The 12,562-nt window shown below is 43.8% G+C and overlaps 1 protein-coding gene across 1 annotated transcript in view; it reads right to left on the minus strand.

Moving 5' to 3' along the window:
* LOC147009157 (uncharacterized) overlaps window positions 1–12,562 on the minus strand; it is a 95,301-nt gene that overhangs the window by 56,402 nt on the left and 26,337 nt on the right. The window contains exons 5-8 of the mRNA XM_085862986.1: window positions 11,568–11,621; window positions 5,634–5,717; window positions 4,078–4,170; window positions 1,648–2,591 (exon numbers count right to left, since the gene is read on the minus strand). Of these exons, the coding sequence (XP_085719112.1) occupies window positions 1,648–2,591; window positions 4,078–4,170; window positions 5,634–5,717; window positions 11,568–11,621 (1,175 nt within the window). The remainder of the gene's footprint in view (window positions 1–1,647; window positions 2,592–4,077; window positions 4,171–5,633; window positions 5,718–11,567; window positions 11,622–12,562) is intronic.

Here is a 12,562-nt window from a genome sequence, read left to right on the forward strand (position 1 = left end):
GCTTTCGTTCACCACCTTTCTCGGCTTTGCACTGTGGAAACCAAGGCATTTAAGATCATTGGCATCTCACGTGATGAGGCTGAGTCTTTGGCTCTCTCACTCTCACCGGAGGCAGGTCGGTGGTCCTTCTGTCTTTTACCATCTCCTCTCCGGCCTCGCTCCCCCTGCTCTGTCTGAGATATGTCCCCCTCCCCCCATATTTCCGCAGAGTGCTCAAGGTCCGCCAGCAACCCCTTTCTGGTGAAACTACCAAAATCAAGAATCACTGCTCACCTTAACTCTTTCATTCCTCTTTTTTCTGCCTTTGGAACAAACTCCCACTCTCTTCAATCCCACTCTTCCTTCCAGTTCTTCAAAACAACTGTTCACCACCATCTCTTATCTTCCACCATCCAAAATCATGATCTCTTCTTCCCCCGCTAAACCACCCCAGACCCACCGACTTCAAATTCCCTGCTTTCCTTCCTGAAAGTCCCTGTGGTGTGAGGACCTGAAAGTCCCAGTAGTGTCCATCTTGTTTACCCTGTGTACCCTGCCCCATCCATCTCTCTTCCACAGATCTCATGTCTCTGTTCCCCACTGTTTTTGTCCTTCTCTCTCCCACCCCTTTTGTCTCCTGCTCTCCTTGTTGTGCGTTTCTGTGTATTAGCTATCATATGAGCCTCAACAGTGTATAAAAAAAACAGTGAAACTTTGTTCTAAGAGCCTCGTTCCATGGGCTCTTTTCAAAATCTTCACGAAACCTCTGACTGCCTCCACTTGTAGGTAGTTGGGAGTGATATTCCCTGGAATTATTTTTAAGGACTCAGTACGGGGTTTTCTTTATAATTTCTGTAGATCCGACTATCAATGGTACAATTTCAGCTTTCTTCAAATTCCACATCCTCAGGACCTCATTTTTCAGATCGTGGTGTTTGGTAATTTTCCTGATTTCTGCAGCAGTTAGTCCAAAGTTATTGGGAACCGAAACCTCAATCAAAAGTGCCGACTTTTCCTTTATGTGTTTGAGCACCATGTTCAGACACAATGCTTTGTTTGCCATGTCCACACTTTCTTCCATATATAATTATGTGATGTTGACGTAAAGTTGATGAGTGACTCAATGATTTGTCGCACTGTGAGCACTTGTAGGGTTTCTTTACTCTGTGTATTTTATATGTACATATAAATACGAAGAGCACACAAACGCTTTGCAGCACACGGGGCAATTGAATGGTTTCTCCCGTTGGTTTTCATCTCCATTTGCGGGTTTCAAACGGTGGGAAGAAGTTCTCTCAGAACTCAAATTTCTCCTTCACCATTAGCCCCCCATGCTTTATGGGCAGAATGTGCTTTGCAGTGGAGGACGATTTCCTTCTCCTCTAAGTTCCAGCTACGTTCATTTAATCTTCGCTGATTCGGCTGGCACTTAGTAGTTGTTGGTTATAAAACAGGCGACACTTTTTTTTCGCTTTTGGTGTCAATCTCTGTCCTATTGTAAGGCAGGGATCCCCTTCCTCATTGGAGAAAGTGCAGTCATTATCCTTTTCAGCACACACTCCAGCTGCTCGGTGTGGTCGCACAGAATTAGACCTGAGTCTACAAGGTATCTGTGTCCCTTTAGTCATTTTCTGTGACTGATTGTCATTGTATGGCATATTTTTGTTATAGCCACTCCGCCGTGTGGATTATGTGATGTCGACATAAATGTGATAACTGATTGAATCCCTTGCCACATTGTGAACACTTGAAAGGTTTCTCTCCTGTGTGGATTCTGTGATGTCGACGTAAATGTGATAACTGCTTAAATCCCATGCCACATTGTGAACAGTTGTAAGGTTTCTCTCCCGTGTGGATTCTGTAATGTTGACGTAAAGTTGACGACTGATTAAATGCCTTGCTGCATTCTGAACACTTGTAAGGTTTCTCTCCTGTGTGAATTCTTTTATGCACTTTCAAATCATTGTTATTGGTAAAATCCTTATAGCAAACTGAACACTTGTATGGTTTCTCTCCTGTGTGTATTCTTTGGTGTATTTTCAATGCCGTGACATTAGTAAAATCCTTACTGCAAACGGTACACTTGAGTGGATTCTTGTTCTCTCCCACATGTATTTTTTGATGTCGATATAAATATGATGAAGTAGTAAATGCCTTGCTGCAAATGGAACATTTATAAGGCTTCTCTCCTGCGTGTTTTCCTTTATGATAATTCAAAGATGATAACCAATAAAAATCCTTGCTGCACACAGGACATTTATGAGGCTTCTCTCCTGTGTGTTTTACACGATGAGATTTCAAAGATGAGAACCAAGAAAATTCCTTGCTACACACAGTACACTTGTATGGCATCTCATCTTTGTGTAATGTTTGACATCTCTTCACATATGCAAATGAACTAAAAGTTTTCTGGCAAACAGAACACTTGTGCGGCTTCTCGTTCCTTTCAGTTTTCTTGAAGGTGGTAATACAGTTGTTGTTCTTGGTTGGAACACGGCTATGTTTGTTGACTTCCTTATGAGAAGTCTGTGTCATGTTCTGATTGAATGAAACTTGTGTGTCAAACAAGTGGGAACTTGACTTGGAACAAGAAACCATTTTCATTTGATTCTCTGCAAAAACAATTCATAAAAACATCAATAAATCACTATTGCTGTGAAACGTAAAAAAAAAAACCCCAAAAAACCATAATGTAATCTATTTCATTTAAAATTGGTCCTGTATCTGTACTAATCTCTCACAAGGCAGAATCGACATCAGAAGCATTCCATAAATGGCAGGAAATTAAAACCTTCCCAATAACTAACTTGGTTGTTCTATATGCTTTCAATGGTGGACATGAAAGTCGAATTTAAACATGATTTTCATTAAACGTGATTGAACAAGGAACATTGACACAGGTCCCTGCACTATTATTACCAACTTATTGTTGTTTGTCCATGGTCTATCCTTTTGAAATGCTGAATGTCAAGCAAGGAAGCAGCACGTGCAATTTTTAAAGTTTTTGGAATGACTCGGCCGGGGTTCAAACCGCAGACCTCCCAGGCTCAGATCAGACGATCTCCATTCATTACACCACTGAATCTGATTGAAAGGAGGAAATTAGGCCCATTTGCAAAAAAGACCAAAGTGTGCCAGAGTGCATGGTCGAAAAACTTGTAGCCTGGATCATTCGCTCCCATCGAGAGTCAGCCCAATGAAGGGCTTCAAAAAGAATGAGAAAGACCGACTCTTTCATCTTTATTGTACAACATGGCAAACGAGAAATATAATTTGACATGAACACGTTGATTTATATGCCTCTGCTCGCATAAACTGTCAACCTACTGTTCCATTTGACTTCAATTAAAGGTCACATGAAAGACAGTACAAGAGAGAAAAGAGAGATAAGTATTCTGAGAGACCGATACTTAAAATTTGAGTAATGGTGTGAAAACATGACCAAAGTGCACTTGCCCTTTGATCTTGTGAACCCATAATGCAATCAGTTTATCTTCATTAGAGTCCATACTTACACCAAGCTTGGTTAAAATCTCTTCAGTGGTTCACAAGTTATTGCAGTAACAAGGATTCCAATTAAAGGGCACATGATCTAAGGCCTTTGACCTTTTAAAACCAAAGTCTAATCGGTTCATCTTTCAATTACAGTCAATACTTGTACCAAGTTTGGTTGAAATCCATTCAGTAGTTCATAAGTTATTGTGTGTGGTTGGGGGGTGGAGGGGGGGGGGTTGGAAACGATAATGGATGGATGGAGAGATGCACGGACAACCCGTCCTTTATATCCCTGTTAACCTCAAGGCCATTTATTCTCCTTTGTTCTTGTTTTCTACATTGCCACCTTCAGCTGAGCAAGCTGGAAACTAGCTCCGACAGTGTTTGAGTTTTTGTGTAAGAGGTCCAAACCACAAATAACATTGAAAAAACAAACATACCCAGAAAACAGTTCTGATGAAATAAAACAGAGGTTAACCATTGATATTCAACATGCACACTGTTCAAGTGGATCCATCCTTCGATATGATGTCGAATGTAAGCATTTCTTCGTTAAGGGAACAAAAGAGCTGTGCTGTGTGTTCTGTGCGCTGCTCTGCTTACCTTCAAGCAGCTGACGAGTATTCTTTGGCTCTCTGGAAGGAGAATCACATGGTTCACTTGTAAAAATTTCCATCTTCACAGGATGAACTTTACCTACAAACAATGTGAATTCATGTAATTTCATGTAATTTCAGGAAAGCGATAAAATGAATACAAAAAAAAAAATTAAAAACGATTTTGAAATGCAACGGTCTAACCTCCAACACAATAAACAAGAAAAGAATCCAGATGTTTAGCAATTAAAATGTTATTCTGCTTCAAATACAAAATACACTTTATTTCAACTAACATTGAGCACTATAATAAGAAATGAAAATGTGAAGAAAAACAAAAATCCAGATTTTGAGACATTTCTGTAATCACAACAAAAGGGTAGGAACGAGAAAACTAGTTGTCTGGAAAACTAGTTGTTTGACCGTGGTCAAAGTAGTCACACCAGCCACCTGATTCTGGTGCTCCGAGCAGGGTCTCGGGCCGATTTGCTGTGTTACCTACTACAGTGGAACACCTGAGTCAATCGAGTGAGGCGCTGGTGAAACCGTATGCCCAGTCACTAAATTAGCAACCTGAGCGATGGTCGCTAGGATGCGGATACGTTTCCTACTGGGCGCGAACCACAACAAACCCAACAGGTCTTTTAAAACCGATGTGGCCTGCGATCAAAACAACCTGATCACTCCAAGAACAAGTGAACGTGTGAAGGTGTACTTCAATAAATGGGAAGAAATAGAGGAAGCAACAACAATTATTTGTACACACAAAACCCCTCCAGCATTTCGAGCATCGAACAAGCGGGAGCTGCTTAACTTAACTGAGCCTTCAAAAGCCTCAGACATTCCACAAAGAAAGACAAGAAGAATCACGAGACACAAGTACCATCACTGGTGAGACGGATCTTGAGGAGATATCCATGAGGAGATATCCCGCCTGACGGGAAAACAGTTCGCGCACTCAAGCACAGCACAATGAGAACCGGCATGATGGAGAGGCAGGTCATGGGGCTCGGCTGGTCGCGGTGCATGGTGAGCATTGCGGTTTGGGAGGGGAGGTGCTGCAGGCAGACCGTGCCGATGGAAAACACCACAAAATCCTACGCAGCTTTTCCCATCAGGACGAAGTGCATCTCTTCTCCCCCTTTATTGTCTCACATTGACGACATTGCACAACCCCACCTGGCTGCTTTTTGCTGGCGAGCCCTGTTCATGGATGGGGCATCCTACCATGAGCTTTCACCAAGACAGATGATGATGGTGGGGAGGGAGGTTTGGTGCGGCAGCATTTACCTCTAAGACTGGTGCCCACGGCCCAGTTTATCCTCAATCATAACATGTAGGACAGACTACAGAGAGAAAAAAACATTATAAAGGTTTCAGGAGAAAGCAGTTTTTGAGATGCGCATGTTGGGAAGGCTGACACAGTCGCTTGCTCTAAGAATGACATTTCATAATATGGTCATTTTACCCGACCTCATACGCTAAACATGCATTCTAGAATTAACTATCATTATACTAAACAAAGTTACCCCCGGGAAGGCTTTCCCACAAAACTACCCCCACCTTCCTTCTTCAGATCCTCCTGAGTCTGCATCCAGAAGGAAGAGCAGCATGAGTCATATAGAGAACCTTGTTGCAGTCTAAAATCTGCATGCAACAAGAAAACAGTTAATTTGTCGTCTAATGCGTCATTCCGCGAATCCGACGCATTCTCTCACTGATACACGTAACATAAACATTATATCCCGATTATTCTTGTCAACTACGTATATACAAAATGTGGTTGGGAGGGGGTGAGTGCACCAGGAGGGGCCCCTTCTTTTTCTTCTCCTGAGTGTTTATAAAGTTCAAGGAGTTCATTGTTCCACCCTATCCGGTAGCACCCCCTACCCTTTCTCTCGGCACTTAGCTGTGTGCCCAGAGATGAGTTTCTGGAGCTTGAGGTTCGCCAAACCGCATCGTCACTGCGAGGAAAAACACATCCAAAAATGGCACAAAGCCGCTCTCTCGGAGGCAAGCGTATGGGAGGTAATTCAGGCAGTGATACTCAACACTCGGCTGTTGAATTAATACCAGGTGGGGTTAACTCTGCCTGTCATCCTTCTGAGGTCGGCAAAATGAGTGCCAGCTTGCTGGTATCCTGTGTCGGAGTGGCGACCCGTCCAATATTGTGCCCAATAGCCAAGGAGACTGCTTAGGCAGCACCAACGCTCTGCATGGACGCAAACGCCAACAAGAGGCTTCGAGGCATGGTCTCACATCCCAGCCAAACAGTAAATGGCCAGCATCTTGCTCCATCACATGAGCAACTTCGCCTCAGCACAAACACGAGAATCGCGCAGTCTTCTTCACCATGTTGAGGGAAAGCCAGCTGTAATGCCCTTTTCTTCCAACCGCCATCTCCTCACTGGCTTCTGTCCCATCCCGATCCGAACTCCCTTTGTTCTCTCTCTGACGTCACGCCCATTAATCATCCACTCCAGGGGCGTGTTTTTTTTTTAGTTGTCATTCCTGGAGGCGGGGTTTCCCACCTGTCTGGAAATGTCAGGCTCGGTTGTTGTTGTTGTTGTTCCAAGGATGTGATTCCTTTTTATCGCCGGTCTTGAAGTGCAAAAAACGTAGGAAAAGGTCACGGGGACAACCACATACAGGGAGAAATTATCCTTAAACCCTACCTAATTAACACAGCACCACCCCCCGTGTGGTGACACGTAACACTTAAGCTCACAGTTTCCCGACCGAGTTACATCGAGATGTCTCCTTCATGTCCATGGACCAAGTTACTCTATACAATCCTACCTTTTCTATGAGATTCCTCCATCGACCCCACAAACATAACAATATCACTGGTTAAATTTGTACATGGAAAACAATCAACATGTACTATCATTGCAAATGGATGGAGGGATGGACAGGCAACAACCATTATTCACGGAAAGATGTAGGAATGGTTTCACAAAATAATCTCTTGTGACCATCCCCACCTTCACATTCTTTTTGACATATCATCCCTCCACATAGCCTTTTACATTTTGAAAAAAAATGTTTTATTATTACTTGTATGTATTATGGCTGTGATGAGTGTTTAGAATCGAAGAACATGAATTTTGAAGGATAATTTATTGATCGACAGTTTGATTGTAATTACAATTTAGACTACATTTTATTATTTCACTCGGATGTTCCATGACCATTAAATATGTGCTTGTGATCGAAAAGATAAATACAGAAGAAACTAGAGGGGGAGCACTCGGTAGAGTGCAAAACCTCCACCGCCAATACTGCAAGGTCACTCAAGTGAACCTGATATCCTATTCATTCAATTTGACGTCAACAGTGCTCACAGAGTTATATTTTGCAACTTTCCCTTTTACATACTCAATTCATTCGTCTCATTCCTTGAGACAGAAATTGATTTTACATGGGTATATCCACTAGTGTAGCAGCAGAGCAAACCTGTTGTGCATTTTGTGATACAAGCACCAAATTTGGCACAAATGTACATTAATATGTTGCGAACATTTTCAGATATTGGGCCACTTGAAATTCTCTCTTTATGTCCGACAAATTGGATTTTAAAATGGCCGCCACTTGAAATCTACATTTGCTATTATCTCTGGACGTAATGCAGCGATTGACTTGATTCTGGTATCTAAATGTATGTTTTTGGGGGCAAGGAATCCAATGGTACCATTTTCAACTTAATATTATCTATCACAGTCTGTTATATAATTTTATTTGGAAATTACCTAGGCAAATATTGGATTCAACACAATACTTTGAAAAGAATGTCTTAGTTATAATACTGACATGCTACATGGTCTAGTATTTGAGGCTAGGTGTACTGGTATCTGAGGCTAGGTATATACCGGTACTGAAGATACGTGTACATAAACAGTGTCATGTTAACAAGTTCAGCATTGCCACAAGTACATGTATGTTGTTGACTCATCGTCATGTGCAGTCCCCTTCACACACACAGAGGGCTGTGCACTGAAGGGCAGCCTTTTTGCACTTGCAGCGCCTCACACACCCTTTCTTGCACTTGCAAGAAACCAGCTCAATGCAGCTGTGAGCTGCCTCAGTTAGCCTGGTCCAGTAAGGTGTGTACTGTCCTTCTCCAGTCCTTGACCAACCCCAGTTGGTTGGTGGAGGGAGCTCTGGTGCTGGCAGCAGTATCTGACCCCACACATGTCCACCTTGATACACTGCCCTCTTGACATGTTCCTCCAGAGCTGCCTTCGTTGGAGGGATGAGCTGCACATTGTTCTTCCTTGCGAAGAGTTTCCTCTTGGCCTTATCAATGTCTGTGCATTTGCTGGTTCGATCATACAACAGGATCACGAACCTCTCGATGATGCGCATTGCATCATCTGGTATGTCACGAGGTGCAGAGGACAGCAGCAGCAGCGCCTCAGTGAGTTCTGGCAGTACCGTCCAGACTGCCCACGCAGTCTTCTTGCCATGTCTATGAAAACTAGACACAGTGTCGCATCCAGTTAGAGCGTGGAACATTGGCAGTGCACGAGCCTTCTCTCGTCCCAATCCAGCTGCTATTTCGTGTGCTGCTAGGTATCGGAAACTCTGGCCTGTTCCGAATGCCAGCCGCAGTTTGTCTTCTGGTTGCAACTCCTGTGACTGGGACACTGCCAGCACCACAACATCGGTGTCTACAGTCCGGATGAGTATTGCATGGTGTCCATGCTGGACTGCGTGAGATGCATGCAGCAACATCCGACTGTCAGCTTCTTCATGGTTACATGGGGCGAGTGAGGTCAGATCTGGCAGTAGTGGCTTGCTGAGCACTGCCTCTCCCTCAGTAATGACGAGTTGCTTGTCCTCCTGGTCAAACCATTCCATGAGAGCTGCTGAGAGGAAGCTGAACAGCTCGGTCTTGTTGCTGTCCACTCGTAGGAAGTTCTACCAGTTTCCTGGTATGGCTGCGGCAGCCACCACACGTCTCCGCACACCTTGTCCCCGCTTTGCACGTGTACTACCTTTCAGTGAATCAGCAAGGTAAGTATCCCAGACCAGATCCAGGTGTGACACTGTTTGCAGCTTCGTGGACATATATGGGATGAAGATCTGTTGCGCATACTCTTCAAAGGTCTTTGATGCAGCCAGCTTCAGCATCTGGACGATGGCTGCTCCATCAAGCACAATACAGGTCGTGACAGGAGTCTCTGTCTTTGCGTCGGAGACTTCTTCCAAGCATGTGAGGAGATCACTCTTGGTACCAGTGCAGAGGCTTCCACCATCAGACAATGCAGGAGAACATGCCTGATTCTCGTGACAAAAGAACTCCTCAAGGTTTCCATCCCTTGTCTGGCAGCCAATGTACAGGCGTGCGAAGAGTTCACGGTCATTCTTGATGGAGGCGAGCTGTTGCTGACCTATGCTCTGGCTTCTTGGAGTGGAAGTGCTGAACACCTTCAGCTTGTTACGAGGAATGGGTGCGTCTACTGCCTTTGTTCTGTCCAACAGACATTCTCTGGTGAAAGCCTCGAACTGCTCTTGGCCAATCCTCTTGGCATTCATCACGGTCTCCACAGCAGCAGGATCTGCAATCTCCTTTGTGTCCAGTTTGACGACATCCTGACTCTCCTCCTCGAATGGGTTGCCCATCTCCTCTATGACACCGACGAGAGAGCGAACATCTTTCACAAATGAGGCCTGTACACTTGGCGTCTGATCATGATGACGTGTGTCTGCTGTTTGCCGTCTCCAGTGTTGGTTCCCATCCTGGAATTCTTCGATCACCCTGGCAACTTCTGGTCCCGCAACCATCCAGTGACGTAGGGCACTAGGGTTGTCAGTGAGCCCAACTGCTCCACCGTCTCCTTTGATGCAGGCATTATTCTGCTCATGTGCCTGGTCAATCGGGATTGAAGAGAACACCCTCTGTGTTTTCGGAACGGTGAAGTGGCTTTCCCTGAATTTCCTGGCTACATCTGGGTGTTTGATGGTGAGTTCGGCCATGTTCTTCAGGTGCACTGGTATCCACCTAGCATAGTGGGTGTGATCCAGTGCATGGAACTAGAGGACCAGCTCTGTCAGAGCATCGAGGTACATCATTAACGACCCCTGCCTGAGAGAACGCACATACACTAGAACCAACAGTTCTAGTTCCAGCACTGTTGCCCAGTAGTGAAACTGGGGGATGTCTTCTCCTCTCTGGCAAGACCAGTCTTCAAACTCCGGAAGGTCCTCTGCATCCCTGGTTTCTCCCAGACAGTAGTGGTTGTAGGCACGGTGTTGCAGGATGTACAGTGCTGCTGCAGTCACTTGATATATAATTTATATTTTAGACTGCCAGTATATATGAGCTTGTCTGAGTTGTTACTTGTGATTTAGTATAGTTTATTTATTTATTTATATTTACAGAACTAAGACATTCTTTTCAAAGTATTGTGTTGAATCCAATATTTGCCGAGATAATTTCCAAATAAAATTATATAACAGACTGTGATAGATAATATTAAGTTGAAAATGGTACCATTGGATTCCTTGCCCCCAAAAACATACATTTAGATACCAGAATCAAGTCAATAGCTGCATTACGTCCAGAGATAATAGCAAATGGAGATTTCAAGTGGCGGCCATTTTGAAATCCAATATGGCGGACATAAAGAGAGAATTTCAAGTGGCCCAATATCTGAAAATGTTCGCAACATATTAACGTACATTTGTGCCAAATTTGGTGCTTGTATCAGAAAATGCACAATTCTTTTGAATATTTGGGTGAAGCGGCCCCACTACACCTGAAGTTCCAAAATCAGCCGCAATAATTTTGGCATGTTTTTTGCTGGAAATCACTTATAACATGTAGAAATGCAAGAAAAAAAGAAATCGAAATTTTCTTGAAAAAAAAGTTGCAAAAAACTTTTTTTCTCTAACAATTTTTTTTGGGGGGGGGGGTTGGAAATCACTTAAAACATGTAGAAATGCAAAAAAAAAAAATTCAAATATTTTTTCAAATTGGCCACCATAGCGGCCATATTGGATTTTGGACCAAGTCCAAAATCTAATGGCATGATCCTTGGACCAGACCTAACCCCCCCCCCCCACCAAGTTTCGTCGAAATACGTCGAGGAGTTTTTCCGTAATAGTGTTCACAAACAAACAAACAAACAGAAAGGAGTGAAAACAGTAACCTCCATACATCTTCGATGGCGGAGGTTAACAATTTGCATCAGATATTGCCACAACAACCACAGCAAGGGGTTGGGAATGACCGGAAGGAATGAATGGGATAATCTCTCGCATAATGGACTCTGTGGTGATTATGATCTCATCCTATGATGAAATAGTGTGTGCATGCTACGTTTTGTCGATTTAGACAAAGACTTCATTGGACTGATGTCCTGAACAAGTTTCTGTCTGTTAACAAATTGTATGTCCAGCCTTTTCCCAAGAGGAAAAGAAAAAAAAAACACATCACACCTCAATCACTTCAGCACAACGTATTGCACGGAGATTCAAAGAAGGAATACTTACCGTTGCGAGGATAATGCACAAGTTCAGGATGAACCATCAGCTTCCCATCAACATCTGTAACAACAAAGTCTTTTCCTCATGGAAAGCAAACCCAACTGAGGGTAATCTCATCTCCTTCCATAAAGCTTGGAACAAGTGTTTGTCTACCCACAGGAGAGCCAGAAAACAACATCTTTCTAATCTCAAGTCTGAACTCTCAAACATCTCTCCCTCCTCCAAATCCTGGTGGTGTCTAATCAATCTGTTTCTGGTGTATGTTCCCCCTCCATCCCTTCAAATGGCCACACTGCTGATATAGCACGTGAAAAGGCTGAATGCCTAAACTCAGTGTTTGCATCAAAATCTTGTGGCTGAAACCCATCGTTTTCTCTTCCCACCTTACCCAGTCGCACCCAACTGTCCCTGGACTGTGTGTTCTGTTCATCTGACAAAGTGGAGAGCTTGCTCTCAAACCTCGACTCAGATTCTGCAACCGGTCCAAACAGCATCAGCCCACGTGGCCTAAAAACCTGCTCCTCTGCTCTTGCTCACCCTCTCTCTACTCTATTCACCCTCTCATTTGCTCAAGATAATCTGCCATCTGCTTGGTAATCAGCAAACATGACTGCCCTGCATAAAAAAGGTGCAAAAACAGATCCCTGCAACTACAGACCAATCAGCCTTCTCCCAATCATCAGCAAGGCTATGGAATTCATCTTCACTTCAGATATCAAATCCTTCCTCTTCTCCAATGGCTTGATTTCCATTCATCAATTTGGTTTCAGACCAGGTCACTCTGCCCTGGATATGTTGCATCTACTCTCCCAACAATGGATGGAGGTCCTCATGCCAAACATGAAATCATAGCCATATCCAGAGACATATCGCGTGCTTTTGACACGGTCTGGCACCCTGCCCTGCTCACCAAACTCTCTTCCAGGCTGGAGTTCCTCAAGGTAGCCTTCTGGGCCCTGTTCTTTTTCTGGTTTTCATCAATGATTTCTCCAACTCTCTGG

The sequence above is a fragment of the Eptatretus burgeri genome, chromosome 17 (assembly GCF_056783735.1).
Source record: "Eptatretus burgeri isolate ZD-2024b chromosome 17, Ebu_testis_v1, whole genome shotgun sequence".
Lineage (NCBI taxonomy): Eukaryota > Metazoa > Chordata > Myxini > Myxiniformes > Myxinidae > Eptatretus > Eptatretus burgeri.